This window comes from Hydractinia symbiolongicarpus, chromosome 8, assembly GCF_029227915.1.
Source record: "Hydractinia symbiolongicarpus strain clone_291-10 chromosome 8, HSymV2.1, whole genome shotgun sequence".
NCBI lineage: Eukaryota > Metazoa > Cnidaria > Hydrozoa > Anthoathecata > Hydractiniidae > Hydractinia > Hydractinia symbiolongicarpus.
The window spans coordinates 22103567-22120619 of NC_079882.1; the positions used below are offsets into that span (position 1 = coordinate 22103567).

General features: G+C 37.8%; 3 protein-coding genes across 3 annotated transcripts; 1 reads left to right on the forward strand and 2 right to left on the reverse strand.

Annotated features, from left to right (window-relative positions):
• Positions 1-263: 263 nt before the first annotated feature.
• On the reverse strand, positions 264-5468 carry LOC130653948 (microtubule-actin cross-linking factor 1, isoforms 6/7-like). The gene is given in 3 exon segments (XM_057456444.1): positions 264-2249; positions 2340-2924; positions 2927-5468. Coding segments are annotated over 3 exon segments (3930 nt in total). The 5' UTR covers positions 5454-5468; the 3' UTR covers positions 264-1431.
• A 97-nt stretch (positions 5469-5565) lies between these two features.
• On the forward strand, positions 5566-9793 carry LOC130653845 (probable ATP-dependent RNA helicase DDX43). The gene is made up of 16 exons (XM_057456347.1): positions 5566-5575; positions 5645-5896; positions 6043-6098; positions 6334-6650; positions 6914-7014; positions 7135-7190; positions 7271-7324; positions 7422-7486; positions 7569-7679; positions 7751-7824; positions 7907-7974; positions 8092-8192; positions 8272-8419; positions 8622-8872; positions 9104-9348; positions 9419-9793. The coding sequence occupies exons 1-16, from the start codon at positions 5566-5568 to the stop codon at positions 9586-9588; spliced, it is 2079 nt and encodes a 692-aa protein (XP_057312330.1). The 3' UTR covers positions 9589-9793.
• A 3151-nt stretch (positions 9794-12944) lies between these two features.
• Positions 12945-16967, reverse strand: LOC130653846 (microtubule-actin cross-linking factor 1, isoforms 6/7-like). The gene is made up of 2 exons (XM_057456348.1): positions 13853-16967; positions 12945-13762 (listed from the first exon to the last, which is right to left on the reverse strand). The coding sequence occupies exons 1-2, from the start codon at positions 16965-16967 to the stop codon at positions 12945-12947; spliced, it is 3933 nt and encodes a 1310-aa protein (XP_057312331.1).
• Between the last annotated feature and the right edge of the window lie 86 nt (positions 16968-17053).

Sequence of the window (17053 nt, forward strand, 5' to 3'; positions counted from 1 at the left end):
AATGCTATATACTAAAGTGAAAAATTAAAGAAGAAACACTGCAATGAGCGCGCATGCTTATTGTCTGGTCTCTATCCCTGCAAGTGGCACCTCTGCAGCCTGTCGGTTGAAAATTTTAAGTCAATAACTGTCGTATCTCCATTTTGCAAAGTAACCGGAAATGTCAAATTATTTTGTTTTCAGGCCAAGATGAGTTGCGCAAGCAATAGACATTCTATTCCCATTCGAATTAAAAATCTATTATTTTAATCTGCTAAGTTATTGTGGAAACACTACAATAATTTGGAAAAGAAAAGAAAACACCAGTTGGATCACTGAAAAATGTGAAAATAATAAGAGCAACCTCGTCACCAGGGCCTCTTTTCGCTTTTTTGATACGGGTGTGCAGTAGGCATATTTTTCCTCGTATCATAAGCCCTCAAACCCATTCACCGGACTTCTTGCTTCTCAGCAGCATCAGCTTACACTTTCGAGTCATCGCTAGTTATAAACCGCATGTGTAATGGTGTTGTTCTTCTCCACCACGACGTCTAAGCTACCAAAGCACCAAAAGAACCTTTCTGGAAGGAATTTGTTCGTTGATTAACCACTTACTCCTTCTTTGAAACAACAGAGATAAATGAGACAAAATTTTATTTGTTAAATTATATTTTCAATTCTTATTTCCCTAAATGTTTACAAATATTTACACAACACAAACACAAATATTACAAAAAAAACAGATTCTTTTTTTCCTATCCTAATTTCTAAGAACCCTATATTAAAACGAGGCTAAACAGGCCAAGATGTAATATATAAAAAGCCTCGCTTTCAAGTAACATTTCAAAAGACTTATACAGGCCATGATAAATCTCCTAAAATGTTACTTTCCTGAAGAATGACTTCAACACAGGCCGAATTGAAGTCACTCTAAAGTTTGTTATTTTAATAGGGTTTGTCCGTACAAAAAAACATAAAGAAATTCCACGTGCGTATCGTTGTGAAGTCTATCGAAAAATAAGTTATTAAAGTTACAGATAGACAAGCGTAGATAAGGTGCATCATTTACAATGTAGGCATCCATAAAAGTGCTGACTATATACAAAAAAAAGTACAAAAGTTAATAAATTGTCAAAAAAATAATTTTACGAAATTGTAAACAACTAAATTTGAAACACAACGTAAGTATGAACTAACAGAATTTTTTCATTCATGGCGACCAAGGATTGGCTGCACTTTTGTTTGTTTTAAAAAAAACTAAATTGAAATCTGTTTCAAAGACTAAGTTTTAAAAATATCCTAAGAAGTTACAAATGAATGTAAATTTCGTTTATAATATTGTTATTTTTTGTTGTCTTTTAATGTTTATTTTCGTCCTTCTTTTTCTTCAGAAAGACTCGTTTAGTTTTGTAGCGCGTTTACGTAACTCGCGCGTTCACGTAACTTGCGAATCTATTTTTTGGTCGACGTCCTTCTCTTCGTTGCTCCGTCTGTTTTTGTGGAAGCGTCAGTTCCTTTCTTCGCTACTCCTTTCTTGGTGGCTGTACCTTGAGTGGTTAACCGTTCGAAAACACCTCCTGTACGGGGTTTGGTGGTTGCACCTTTTGGTGGACTAGAAGAACCATCTGTTCCTGTCACGGAGACACGTGGTACAGCTGGTTCCTTGGTGGAAGTGCTTTTCTTGGTTTCTTTGTCAGTACTAGAAGATGACGTTCTTCTTGGGACAGCGGATTTTGTAGGCGTTTTTGCACTAGAAGTTCTTGGGGTAGCGCTTTTTGATGCGGTACTGGTAGAGGTTCGAGGCGTGGCTGTAGTTTTTCCTGCTGTTGTTTTGGGTGTTCCATACAACCTAGAGTAGACGTCACCAGATCGTTCACGACTGATTTTAGGTTGTGAAGGTGTTCTAGTCATAGGCGAATCTGCACTTGGACTCTTTTTCTTTGGAGACGTGCCATATCCACTACCTCTCACACCAGAGTAATCCTTAGATTTGTAAGTTGGTATATTCCTGCCTTCCCTATCTAAATCAGATTTCTTTCTCGTCATGCCTGGTACAGAAAGACGACCACCTTTTATATCACCACCAGATTTCTCTCGGGTAATTCTTCTAGGAATACCTGAGCTTGAGCCCTCTCTTGATACGGAAGGACGATCTCGTGTCATGGAAGGTTCTTTCTTTCCGAAATTTGATTTGAAGGCTTGCATACCCTGACTGGCGTGCTCAGGCATGATAAATTTCTCTCGAAGCTCGTAGTTTGTTCGTCCTTCAGCTACAAAAACAAAAGAGGGATAACATATGAAAATACAATTAAGTTTTTTAATGCTTACCTTAGAAAGCAAAAAAGAATAAGAAAACATACCTCTGCAGGGATCATTTTTATCTAAGAATTCAGCTAGGGTTTCCCATCCACCGCCAACACGAACCATCACCACACTTCGCAATATACGTACCAAACGTAATTTCTGCATGTCTCCAAACTTGTATTTTCCTTCTCCAACCTTTTCCATCTTGTACATCTCCGCGCAACAACATTTGGAGACTTCTGCGCCAATGATGTCGTGAATTTGTTCAGCTTCAGTCAGCGGTTTATCAGGCTTGCGTTTTCGTCCTTTCAGAGCATCCATGAAGTCTTGATACGTAATGAGAATATGACGTTTGTGTTGATCGAACACAAGTTCAATCTCCCATCGTTCCGCAGGGAAAGAAGTATCGTCTATTGCATGCACAAACTGATCGCGAGTAAGTTTGTTATCCTTATCGTTGTCATTCTTTCGCCACATGTCAAGAACTCTTGATTTAGATTCACGCAACCAGCCATTAAAGCGGTCTTTCCATTCATCCCAGCTAAACTCCGCAGCGGCTTTGCGAATGCGGATTTGGTCTAGTTTTTCTTGAAGACGTCTGTTGCGGTCCATAAGCACTAACCAATAGCGTTGCAACCTTTCGACAGCTGTGAAACCATTGGGTTGAAAAAATCTCTCTTTGAAGCATTTGGATCTTGTCGTCCACGAGAAGCAGCTGACATTGCTCGACGTTGACGGTCAGTTAACGGTTTTCTTCTGGCGTTTTTAGTGATCTTGTTGTAGTCTGGTTGTTTCTGCTCAGCACCATCTTGAGTTAACTTATGTTCTTCAAGCAGTTCTGTGAGTACATTATAATCATCAGGAAGTGGAATTTTTTCCCGCTGATCTAAAATATCCTCCTGTTCAGTAAGCCATTCTAAAAGCAACGCCGACAACTTCTCCTCTTCCAGTAGTTGCTCAAGAGCTTCATCGAGTCTAGTTTTGCGTTGTTTCGCCCAACCAGATATGTCATTCCATCGCTTTTTAACAACTGCTATGTGATGTCGAATTGTGGTTAATGCTGACGGGTGACAGAACCTGAGAATAACTTCTCCTTTCTTTAACAAAGTATTAACACGCACTTCTTCTTCTTCCAATGTTTCCATAAAAACAATAAATTCTTCTTGCTGCTTCTTAATGCCAGGAGCATCTTCTGCAATAGGACCTTGTCCCTTTAGTTCATCTTCCAAAGAATTTATGTTATCTAAGCATGATTTTGCACCAGTTTGGAATTCCTTCGCAAGAGTGAAAGCGTTTTGCAAGCGCTCCTGTTTAGTTACAGAAGCTTGTCCTACATTTTCCCATCGGTTCTTTAGATTGTCTAGTTCCTCCTTTAAAGCTTCAACATCATCGACTTTTCCTTCCTCCAACATCGCTTCTCCAGTCTTTACAATAGACTCATAGTTCTTCTCTCGTTTTGCAAGATCACGTTGGAAAGCTTTGTGGTTATCGATTAACAACTTTACGGTGTTAACATCTCCCATAACAGCTGTCTCGCTAAGCAAACTTGGCTCGACTGTGTCGATCCAATCCACAAGGGCTTGCACAGCGTCGTGAAACATTCCATGGAAGAGCAATGCTTCTTCAAGTTGATGTTGCCTATCGACAGAAACATGACACACAACGTCCCAGCGAGAAGATAAAACAGTGATTTTTTCTTCAATGATGGTCACTTCATGCGGTTGACTCTTATCAACAAGAGTTTTGCCGGCTTTAACAGTTGCGTTAAATTTGGATTGTTTCTTTCCAAGCTCGTTTTGATATTCCTTGTGTTTTCTCATCTGAGCTTTTACGGATGGAGCATCTTTTCCGACTGATAAATCGCTATTGATCTTATTCTCAACGTCATCAAGGAACGTCATTAATTGTTCGTGACCTTCAAAGAATATTTTAGATTCGTTGTAGTTATCGTCCAAAATCTTCTTGCGCGTCTTGAGTTTACCGTTGACCCCCTTCCATTTCTCAGTGAGGTCATCGATCTCGTGGTTGACCTCCTTCGCTTCTTCTGCTGTACAATTCTCAATCACCTTATCAGCTGTTTTTCTGACGGTACGGAAATCTTCTCGTTTGTCTGAAACTTCCTGGTAAATCTCGTCAAAATCTTTCATTTCCACAACGATGGTTTCATAGATGGTGCTGACATCAGAAAACAAGGTTATATTTCCTTCCACCCTCACAACCCATACCTCCAGTTCTGAAATCAAACTTTCCAAAAGACGAGAATTTTCAAGTGCGTCTTCAAGTTTGTCCGACTTCTCTTGAGACAATTTTGAGACAACAGACCATGATGTTTTACTCTCCTCTTGGGCTTTCTCCAGAACTCGTGCGCCACTGATGTCGCTAGATTTAATAAGGATTTCAAATGTCTCGATGATATATATGTACACCTCTTCTCGTACCTCAATAACTTTTACAAACTCCCTATGTTTATCCAGTTGTTTTTCCACGGTTTCGGATTTCGCGCCGATCGGAGCTTTTGATTTCAAGAAGGTTTTAGCTTCACTTAACCAGATGTTTAACTCACGAACTTGTCCTTGGAACTTTCTCGATTCATCAAAAGCATTTTGAAGGCCATCTTCTTTTTCTTTTAACAATTCTTGGATTTCATCCCAACCTTTAGTCAGGTCTTCAAGTTTGGATTTTAGTTCAGGTTGAGCCTTGTCTTCGTCTACCAACTTTTGTGCGGCTTCTTGACAACTGGTCACACTGGGTTTATGCGACTTGACATCGTTTGCAATTATCTTCAGTTTCGACAGTTCGACTTCAATCAACTTCTTGTCTTTTGGTACTTCTTCTTCTGAGGTCAGGTTTGTTTTTGTCTCATCAACCCAGACTAACAGTTCGTCAATAGCAACACCGAATTGACCACGCTCGATTAAAGCGTCTTCAAGTTTCTGTTGTTCATCATATGACTTATCGAGTAAATCTTCCCAACGTTTCTCAATTTCATCTACCTTGTCACGAACATTCTGTGAATCGTCTTCGTTGACTTTCTCAGCCAAAGTTTCACCTTTCTGGTTTAATTTTGTGATCTCGTGCTGAACAATTTCACTACAAAAAAATATTGCCGAAACAATGCCAACGCAAATCAGTTGTAAAAAAATTCTAATTTTAAGGGGTCGATCAAGCATTTTTGTAGATATTTTTGATCAGTGACCGGGCCTGTATATATATAACTTTATTAACGGAAATGTAAAAAAATAACTATGTTGCCTTATTGACTGTGTGTGTGTATAGTTACATATGCCTTACAGTTAGCCAATCACATATAATATTTTTAACAATATAGCATTTTGAAATAATGTTTTAATCAAGTCATAAGTCAGGCTGATAAAAATATTTATACCCTTTTATCTTCACAGAGGGAGAGGAGCAAATTTAGATTGGAGAGCAAATAACTCAAATAGCACTTACAGTCCTGAAAGTCAAAGCTTCAATAGTTCACTGAGAAGCAGAAGAGAAAACGGATTTGATCGTCAGACAGAAACTAAGCAAGGTTTTAACTCCTCAAATAGCAGAAGAAATGATGTATTACGAATTGAAGTCTTAAACGATAATGTTGGGAAAATGATAGGTGATACAATGTTCTGATTTTATGCTATTATATAAATCATAGTCATTAGGCCATGAAAAAATCCTAAAGTAAATATACCAGGCATTTTAAAAAAATTGTAGTTAAAATTGATAATGAATATGCGTTAAATTATTATTTTTTTGTAGGTAGAGGTGGTTGTAAAATAAAAGAGATTCAAGCAACAAGTGGCGCTAGAGTTCGAGTATATACATTTTGTAGTTTGTTCAAAAATTATATTTTAATAAGTGAGATGAGCCTTCACTGGGATTTTTCTAATGTGGTTTATACCTGATAAAATTCACCTTTTTTTACTGTACGCCTTGCCTGTGAGTAAAATCTATGCAAAAAGCAAGTGAGAGAGTTATCTCATTAGTTTAAACTTGGCTGTATGATCTTCAAGCTCTCATACCTACGTATACATTTATTTATTGTAATAGGTCTTACAAGATGAAGCTTCATTATCTGTCACACCTGTTGAGATTACTGGCACTACAGAGCAAAAAACTAAAGCGAAACAACTAATTGAAGACTGTACTATATCAGCCGGTGATATACAATCTTGGGCAGACAGAGAAAATAGAAATTTTGAACAAAAGTCTTTGTCAACGCCGAAGATTGACTGGGCTATGTTAAAAAAGAAGGCAGAAACTTTTGAAAAAATGAAATGGGCTGATTGCCCAGATGTCAAGAAAAACTTTTATACAGAGAAGAAAAAAATTGCTAATATGGATCCATTAGAAGTAGCAGAGATAAGGTGAAGGTAGAATAGTTTGTGTGCTACAAACCATTCATTTATTTATTCAAAGAGTAAATAGAAAAATAGGTGTGGTAGCATTTTAGTTTGACTTTGTTAAAGGAAAGATCTTTTTCTATTATCAGCATGTTCTTAAATTTCGACAAAATCAAGAGAAGGAAGTCTTTCTAAAAATAGCTTTAAACAAAGATGAGCCAAAATGTAATTTTTTTATTTGTCAGTTTATATTTTTATTTTTTCTCAATGCATACAATTCTGTTTAGGAAAAATAAGAACAGTATAACGGTGCAAGATCTTAGTAAAGAACAGAATCAAAAGATACCTAATCCTGTGTTGTCGTTTGAAGATGCATTTGATCCTTTTCGTAAGTTGTAACTGCTTCTAATGTTTCTGCTATATAATTTTTTTCTTTTAACTTTTTCTTATTTTCCACAATACCAGGTATGTTGATGTGTATGCTTGTAAATTTTTTGTAACTTTTTAGCGGAAATATTAGAGACCATTAGAGCTAATAAATTTACCGAACCGTCGCCAATTCAGGTAGATGGAATAATGTTTGCTTGCTTTTATGTTACACCCTCTCCTGATGACAATGTTATGTTAACAAAATTTCATTGTAGTGTCAAGCTTGGCCTGTCCTTCTCTCAGGTTCAGACTGTATTGGAATCGCACAGGTAATTGAAATTATTCCAAGTTTAGTTACTCTTTTTTGTTTTCTTTATTTTATTGGGCAAACAACGTTCGGAAACTTTTCAACAAACATCTGTTTAGACTGGAACTGGAAAGACACTCGCCTTTCTTCTACCAGCATTCATACATATTGACCAACAACCAGTGTGAGTAAAATGTATTATTGTGATGGCACGGTAATATAGGTGAAAACAAGAATTGTATAAGACCTATTTTTGCTTTATATAGGGAAAGAAATGCTCGAGGTGGGCCATCCTGCTTGGTTTTATCACCCACGCGAGAGTTGGCACAACAAATCGAAATGGAGGTGAAAAAGTTTCATTATCGTGGAATTAAAAGGTTTGTTCTAAAGCGTTTCGTCTTTCTTTATTAAGATTATGTTTAAAACATGTTAATACATCTTTTTGTAGTGTTTGTATATATGGTGGTGGTGATCGTAACTCTCAGATCAGTCAGATTAAAAAAGGAGTTGAGATTGTCATCGGTAAGTCGCTAGTTATCGTCGAACTGTTAAATTGCTTACAAGAATTATCTCCCTCACAGTGCTGATATTTTTTTTTGTTAAGGTACTCCTGGTAGACTGAATGATTTACTTATGAACAATTTTTTTTCTGTAAAAAGTGTCACATATTTGGTAAGTGTAGCAATTTATTGTTATTGTTGTTTTTATTGTTGATTGTGATGATGATTTCGCTTGTTTTCTTTTTTGTAAATTCTTTTTGATAATTTTGTCACTTAATTACTCTACCAGGTTTTCGACGAGGCAGACCGTATGTTGGACATGGGGTTCGAGCCTGAAATAAAAAAGATATTACTTGACATTCGACCAGACCGTCAGACTGTCATGACAAGGTATACAACTCGCTTACCACCTTTCTTTTCATGATCCTGGGAACGAAATGTTAATGGTGTATTTTTTTTTTATTTGCAGTGCCACTTGGCCATCTGATGTCCAAAGAATGGCGGATAAATACCTGCGAAATCCAATACGTGTAAATGTCGGTTCATTAGATTTGCAAGCTTGTCATTCCGTCACGCAACTGATCGAATTTATCAACACTGAAGATAAACAAGAACGAGTATGAAATTTTCCATTTTATTTTTCTTGTGTTACACTTTTTTTTGAGCTAATTTAAAATTTAGAATGATCCCTGTGTAAGGAAACAATCATACTAAGGGTGTCGAACACTTTCGAAGCACATGGGAAACGGCTAAAATAGGGAAGACGTAATTTAGGATGTAATTTTCCATTTCTTTTCAAAACATTATTCGATGTGGTAGGTACTACAGTTTATAACATCAATGGACAAAGATGACAAACTTCTTATTTTCGTTGGCCGTAAAATCACAGCTGATGATATTTCATCAAACTTTGCCATGCGTGAAGATCTCGATATAGGTATACAATGTATCCATGGCGACAGAGACCAATCAGATCGTGAACAAGCGTTGGAGGATATGAAGACAGGTAGAGCGCGTGTGTTGATTGCAACTGATGTCGCCTCAAGAGGTCTGGATATAAAGGATTTGACGTAAGTAGTACGACCTGTTCAAACAATGTACAAATTTTAATTTTGTTCTGTAATGTACTATTATTGCTTAAATTTCTTTCAATGTATTTGGCATGTTCCTGACTTTATGTAATATGTACCTGGCTTTATTCTGACTTTATTGTATGTGTCGGAACTAACTTAGTGCGTTTCTGGCTTTATATGGTATATCTCTGATTTCATTTGCCTGAAATTCTACATTTATTTTTATAGACATGTATTAAATTATGATTTTCCTCGCCACATCGAAGATTATGTTCATCGAATCGGTCGAACTGGCCGTGCGGGCCGATCAGGCTGCGCACTGACGTTTGTCACGCGTGAAGACTGGATGCACGTGGGCAAGCTAATTCCAATCATGGAGGAAGCAGGGCAGGACATACCTGATGAATTAGTTGAGATGGCTGAACGTTGGCAGAAAAATCGAGATAGAATGGCAGAAGAGAGAAACGCATGCGGTATGTCTTGTTTTATAGTTGCGAAGGGTTGGTTAATTGGTTGATATTAACTGCCTTGTTTTTCTTTTAGGTGGTGGGCGTGGTGGTGATGGAAGAGGTTGTTTTAAATGTGGCAAAGAAGGTCATTTTTCTCGTGAATGTCCTGAAGGTGGTGGATTTGGTGGCAGAGGACGGAGAGGTGGTGGAAGAGGGAGGAGAGATCGTGGTGGGATAACCATTCCTTTGTATGGTGCAATATAAATATGTTTTATCAAGTTTAATGCTAGTCTGGAATGTCTGAAATGGAAATGTCTGGAATGGAATGGAAGTTTAAAGTTTGGCGTTTCGGAGATTTCATGTGGCCGTACCACTGTATCGGCTAAAGTTTTATTTAAAGAGAAGGCCATACAGTTTTATATTTTGTTAATTTTCGAGTTTTTTAAAAAAGAAAATTTCGTTTAACAAAGTTGTGTTTTTTTCGGAAGAATTTATTTTTGTAATTACTTCTTTTCCGCGTAAAAACGAGAATAAGTCACCCTGTGACCTCTTCAAAAATATTTATAAAGTGCTCTTAATAAAAAGCACATTTTTAAAACGATTTCTTGACAGGAAGATGCTAATTACCCTTGCTATTATTTTTAGGTCTCGGGTGTCGCTCTGTATGTGTGAAAGTAAGACTAACCACCTCAACTCTATACTTCAAGGCACCAAAATCATGTTTGGGTAAACCTTCGCCGTTAAATCTTTTGACAATTTTTCGAAATTATAAACTTTGCGAATTCGAGATTTTTATTTATTTCGCAGGAATAAACTTTCGCGTTCCCATACAATATTTTGAGCATATTACCTTTTTGTTGCTGTCAAATTAATCAAATCGATTATTTATTTGCGTTGGACACTAAAAGAATTCTCGTGTAGTTCCAGAGCCAATTTCCTGGTCGACCAGCAAAGTAAAATAAATCTGGCGAGATGGTTTTTAACGGAGACAGGGCATATTCTAAGCAAACAAAAAACGATCAAAAACAAAACAATATATAGTTTTCGGGGTGATGTTACTATGGATCAGCAGTCATAAGAACCGGTAATAGTCTGAAAGCGCGGCCCGATTGGATCGCTGTTTCACGTGAACTTCAACATAAGCGACCCTTGTAAAAGAGAAATGACTAAATTACCGTGTTTTGCGGAAGAAATTTTTGCGTAAATCGAGGTTAAATTACCGCAACAGTTAACAGCGAATACTCCACAGTAGCACATTACCAACCTCCCTGTACAATCCTGAATTATTTAAGTCATCATTGTGGTGATTAAAATAGCTACGACGTCAATGTGACATGAAATTAAACGAACGAGGACACCAAATGAATCCCTTGTGTATAAACGTCACCAAGAGTATACCTACCTATTTCCCATACCACATAAGAATGTAAGCTCAAGGGTGTACTGTTGATAAATCTAGTTTTTCTGAAATTACACGGTACTTCAACTTCTTGTCCGGGAAGCATGATACTGACGAGAAGCGAATCTGAATGAGCTGGTAGCCAAATACGTCAGAAAAAAACACTTGCGCTATACTCAGTTGGATCATCGCGCAATAATTACAAATAAATTTCGACTCATATCGTCTGCAGTTGATTACTAGGATCTCTTTATGAGAATCTTCTACGCCAATGATATTCTGACGGGACGTGTCCGTAATATTACAGGCGTAGGGGACAAAGGTTGAATACCACCCTAGACACGATACGATCACTTCTCCATGTGCACAGTGGATTAGGACTTAGGTTATTTGGTTACATCCTAATTCCTACATACGGTTCTAATTTTTGTGTGACCTGTCCACCTGCCGTGGAACGCATTTAAAGGGCAGTCACAGTGCATTGTTGACGATGTTTACTTGTCCTGAAACATTGTTAAAATGAAACTCTTGGGGTCAATTCCAGGAATAGCTAACTAAAAAAAAAACTTCCAAAAATGTTTTTTGGATATAGGAAATAAAACAGCGATGTTAATTTAAAAAATGACCTATTTATTTCTAGCAATTACGTATCTATAGTAATTAATTTTTAATTATGTGTGGAAAGGTTGGAAAAAATGATGACGAACGTAGCAGTTCGAAAAGCTTTTGTATGTTGTTTCGTAATTAATTTTGGTAAAGTAGTTAAGACGCTGCTTTTGAGGATAAGCCAAATGCTATATACTAAAGTGAAAAATTAAAGAAGAAACACTGCAATGAGCGCGCATGCTTATTGTCTGGTCTCTATCCCTGCAAGTGGCACCTCTGCAGCCTGTCGGTTGAAAATTTTAAGTCAATAACTGTCGTATCTCCATTTTGCAAAGTAACCGGAAATGTCAAATTATTTTGTTTTCAGGCCAAGATGAGTTGCGCAAGCAATAGACATTCTATTCCCATTCGAATTAAAAATCTATTATTTTAATCTGCTAAGTTATTGTGGAAACACTACAATAATTTGGAAAAGAAAAGAAAACACCAGTTGGATCACTGAAAAATGTGAAAATAATAAGAGCAACCTCGTCACCAGGGCCTCTTTTCGCTTTTTTGATACGGGTGTGCAGTAGGCATATTTTTCCTCGTATCATAAGCCCTCAAACCCATTCACCGGACTTCTTGCTTCTCAGCAGCATCAGCTTACACTTTCGAGTCATCGCTAGTTATAAACCGCATGTGTAATGGTGTTGTTCTTCTCCACCACGACGTCTAAGCTACCAAAGCACCAAAAGAACCTTTCTGGAAGGAATTTGTTCGTTGATTAACCACTTACTCCTTCTTTGAAACAACAGAGATAAATGAGACAAAATTTTATTTGTTAAATTATATTTTCAATTCTTATTTCCCTAAATGTTTACAAATATTTACACAACACAAACACAAATATTACAAAAAAAACAGATTCTTTTTTTCCTATCCTAATTTCTAAGAACCCTATATTAAAACGAGGCTAAACAGGCCAAGATGTAATATATAAAAAGCCTCGCTTTCAAGTAACATTTCAAAAGACTCATACAGGCCATGATAAATCTCCTAAAATGTTACTTTCCTGAAGAATGACTTCAACACAGGCCGAATTGAAGTCACTCTAAAGTTTGTTATTTTAATAGGGTTTGTCCGTACAAAAAAACATAAAGAAATTCCACGTGCGTATCGTTGTGAAGTCTATCGAAAAATAAGTTATTAAAGTTACAGATAGACAAGCGTAGATAAGGTGCATCATTTACAATGTAGGCATCCATAAAAGTGCTGACTATATACAAAAAAAAGTACAAAAGTTAATAAATTGTCAAAAAAATAATTTTACGAAATTGTAAACAACTAAATTTGAAACACAACGTAAGTATGAACTAACAGAATTTTTTCATTCATGGCGACCAAGGATTGGCTGCACTTTTGTTTGTTTTAAAAAAAACTAAATTGAAATCTGTTTCAAAGACTAAGTTTTAAAAATATCCTAAGAAGTTACAAATGAATGTAAATTTCGTTTATAATATTGTTATTTTTTGTTGTCTTTTAATGTTTATTTTCGTCCTTCTTTTTCTTCAGAAAGACTCGTTTAGTTTTGTAGCGCGTTTACGTAACTCGCGCGTTCACGTAACTCGCGAATCTATTTTTTGGTCGACGTCCTTCTCTTCGTTGCTCCGTCTGTTTTTGTGGAAGCGTCAGTTCCTTTCTTCGCTACTCCTTTCTTGGTGGCTGTACCTTGAGTGGTTAACCGTTCGAAAACACCTCCTGTACGGGGTTTGGTGGTTGCACCTTTTGGTGGACTAGAAGAACCATCTGTTCCTGTCACGGAGACACGTGGTACAGCTGGTTCCTTGGTGGAAGTGCTTTTCTTGGTTTCTTTGTCAGTACTAGAAGATGACGTTCTTCTTGGGACAGCGGATTTTGTAGGCGTTTTTGCACTAGAAGTTCTTGGGGTAGCGCTTTTTGATGCGGTACTGGTAGAGGTTCGAGGCGTGGCTGTAGTTTTTCCTGCTGTTGTTTTGGGTGTTCCATACAACCTAGAGTAGACGTCACCAGATCGTTCACGACTGATTTTAGGTTGTGAAGGTGTTCTAGTCATAGGCGAATCTGCACTTGGACTCTTTTTCTTTGGAGACGTGCCATATCCACTACCTCTCACACCAGAGTAATCCTTAGATTTGTAAGTTGGTATATTCCTGCCTTCCCTATCTAAATCAGATTTCTTTCTCGTCATGCCTGGTACAGAAAGACGACCACCTTTTATATCACCACCAGATTTCTCTCGGGTAATTCTTCTAGGAATACCTGAGCTTGAGCCCTCTCTTGATACGGAAGGACGATCTCGTGTCATGGAAGGTTCTTTCTTTCCGAAATTTGATTTGAAGGCTTGCATACCCTGACTGGCGTGCTCAGGCATGATAAATTTCTCTCGAAGCTCGTAGTTTGTTCGTCCTTCAGCTACAAAAACAAAAGAGGGATAACATATGAAAATACAATTAAGTTTTTTAATGCTTACCTTAGAAAGCAAAAAAGAATAAGAAAACATACCTCTGCAGGGATCATTTTTATCTAAGAATTCAGCTAGGGTTTCCCATCCACCGCCAACACGAACCATCACCACACTTCGCAATATACGTACCAAACGTAATTTCTGCATGTCTCCAAACTTGTATTTTCCTTCTCCAACCTTTTCCATCTTGTACATCTCCGCGCAACAACATTTGGAGACTTCTGCGCCAATGATGTCGTGAATTTGTTCAGCTTCAGTCAGCGGTTTATCAGGCTTGCGTTTTCGTCCTTTCAGAGCATCCATGAAGTCTTGATACGTAATGAGAATATGACGTTTGTGTTGATCGAACACAAGTTCAATCTCCCATCGTTCCGCAGTGAAAGAAGTATCGTCTATTGCATGCACAAACTGATCGCGAGTAAGTTTGTTATCCTTATCGTTGTCATTCTTTCGCCACATGTCAAGAACTCTTGATTTAGATTCACGCAACCAGCCATTAAAGCGGTCTTTCCATTCATCCCAGCTAAACTCCGCAGCGGCTTTGCGAATGCGGATTTGGTCTAGTTTTTCTTGAAGACGTCTGTTGCGGTCCATAAGCACTAACCAATAGCGTTGCCAACCTTTCGACAGCTGTGAAACCATTGGGTTGAAAAAATCTCTCTTTGAAGCATTTGGATCTTGTCGTCCACGAGAAGCAGCTGACATTGCTCGACGTTGACGGTCAGTTAACGGTTTTCTTCTGGCGTTTTTAGTGATCTTGTTGTAGTCTGGTTGTTTCTGCTCAGCACCATCTTGAGTTAACTTATGTTCTTCAAGCAGTTCTGTGAGTACATTATAATCATCAGGAAGTGGAATTTTTTCCCGCTGATCTAAAATATCCTCCTGTTCAGTAAGCCATTCTAAAAGCAACGCCGACAACTTCTCCTCTTCCAGTAGTTGCTCAAGAGCTTCATCGAGTCTAGTTTTGCGTTGTTTCGCCCAACCAGATATGTCATTCCATCGCTTTTTAACAACTGCTATGTGATGTCGAATTGTGGTTAATGCTGACGGGTGACAGAACCTGAGAATAACTTCTCCTTTCTTTAACAAAGTATTAACACGCACTTCTTCTTCTTCCAATGTTTCCATAAAAACAATAAATTCTTCTTGCTGCTTCTTAATGCCAGGAGCATCTTCTGCAATAGGACCTTGTCCCTTTAGTTCATCTTCCAAAGAATTTATGTTATCTAAGCATGATTTTGCACCAGTTTGGAATTCCTTCGCAAGAGTGAAAGCGTTTTGCAAGCGCTCCTGTTTAGTTACAGAAGCTTGTCCTACATTTTCCCATCGGTTCTTTAGATTGTCTAGTTCCTCCTTTAAAGCTTCAACATCATCGACTTTTCCTTCCTCCAACATCGCTTCTCCAGTCTTTACAATAGACTCATAGTTCTTCTCTCGTTTTGCAAGATCACGTTGGAAAGCTTTGTGGTAATCGATTAACAACTTTACGGTGTTAACATCTCCCATAACAGCTGTCTCGCTAAGCAAACTTGGCTCGACTGTGTCGATCCAATCCACAAGGGCTTGCACAGCGTCGTGAAACATTCCATGGAAGAGCAATGCTTCTTCAAGTTGATGTTGCCTATCGACAGAAACATGACACACAACGTCCCAGCGAGAAGATAAAACAGTGATTTTTTCTTCAATGATGGTCACTTCATGCGGTTGACTCTTATCAACAAGAGTTTTGCCGGCTTTAACAGTTGCGTTAAATTTGGATTGTTTCTTTCCAAGCTCGTTTTGATATTCCTTGTGTTTTCTCATCTGAGCTTTTACGGATGGAGCATCTTTTCCGACTGATAAATCGCTATTGATCTTATTCTCAACGTCATCAAGGAACGTCATTAATTGTTCGTGACCTTCAAAGAATATTTTAGATTCGTTGTAGTTATCGTCCAAAATCTTCTTGCGCGTCTTGAGTTTACCGTTGACCCCCTTCCATTTCTCAGTGAGGTCATCGATCTCGTGGTTGACCTCCTTCGCTTCTTCTGCTGTACAATTCTCAATCACCTTATCAGCTGTTTTTCTGACGGTACGGAAATCTTCTCGTTTGTCTGAAACTTCCTGGTAAATCTCGTCAAAATCTTTCATTTCCACAACGATGGTTTCATAGATGGTGCTGACATCAGAAAACAAGGTTATATTTCCTTCCACCCTCACAACCCATACCTCCAGTTCTGAAATCAAACTTTCCAAAAGACGAGAATTTTCAAGTGCGTCTTCAAGTTTGTCCGACTTCTCTTGAGACAATTTTGAGACAACAGACCATGATGTTTTAATCTCCTCTTGGGCTTTCTCCAGAACTCGTGCGCCACTGATGTCGCTAGATTTAATAAGGATTTCAAATGTCTCGATGATATATATGTACACCTCTTCTCGTACCTCAATAACTTTTACAAACTCCCTATGTTTATCCAGTTGTTTTTCCACGGTTTCGGATTTCGCGCCGATCGGAGCTTTTGATTTCAAGAAGGTTTTAGCTTCACTTAACCAGATGTTTAACTCACGAACTTGTCCTTGGAACTTTCTCGATTCATCAAAAGCATTTTGAAGGCCATCTTCTTTTTCTTTTAACAATTCTTGGATTTCATCCCAACCTTTAGTCAGGTCTTCAAGTTTGGATTTTAGTTCAGGTTGAGCCTTGTCTTCGTCTACCAACTTTTGTGCGGCTTCTTGACAACTGGTCACACTGGGTTTATGCGACTTGACATCGTTTGCAATTATCTTCAGTTTCGACAGTTCGACTTCAATCAACTTCTTGTCTTTTGGTAATTCTTCTTCTGAGGTCAGGTTTGTTTTTGTCTCATCAACCCAGACTAACAGTTCGTCAATAGCAACACCGAATTGACCACGCTCGATTAAAGCGTCTTCAAGTTTCTGTTGTTCATCATATGACTTATCGAGTAAATCTTCCCAACGTTTCTCAATTTCATCTACCTTGTCACGAACATTCTGTGAATCGTCTTCGTTGACTTTCTCAGCCAAAGTTTCACCTTTCTGGTTTAATTTTGTGATCTCGTGCTGAACAATTTCACTACAAAAAAATATTGCCGAAACAATGCCAACGCAAATCAGTTGTAAAAAAATTCTAATTTTAAGGGGTCGATCAAGCATTTTTGTAGATATTTTTGATCAGTGACCGGGCCTGTATATATATAACTTTATTAACGGAAATGTAAAAAAATAACTATGTTGCCTTA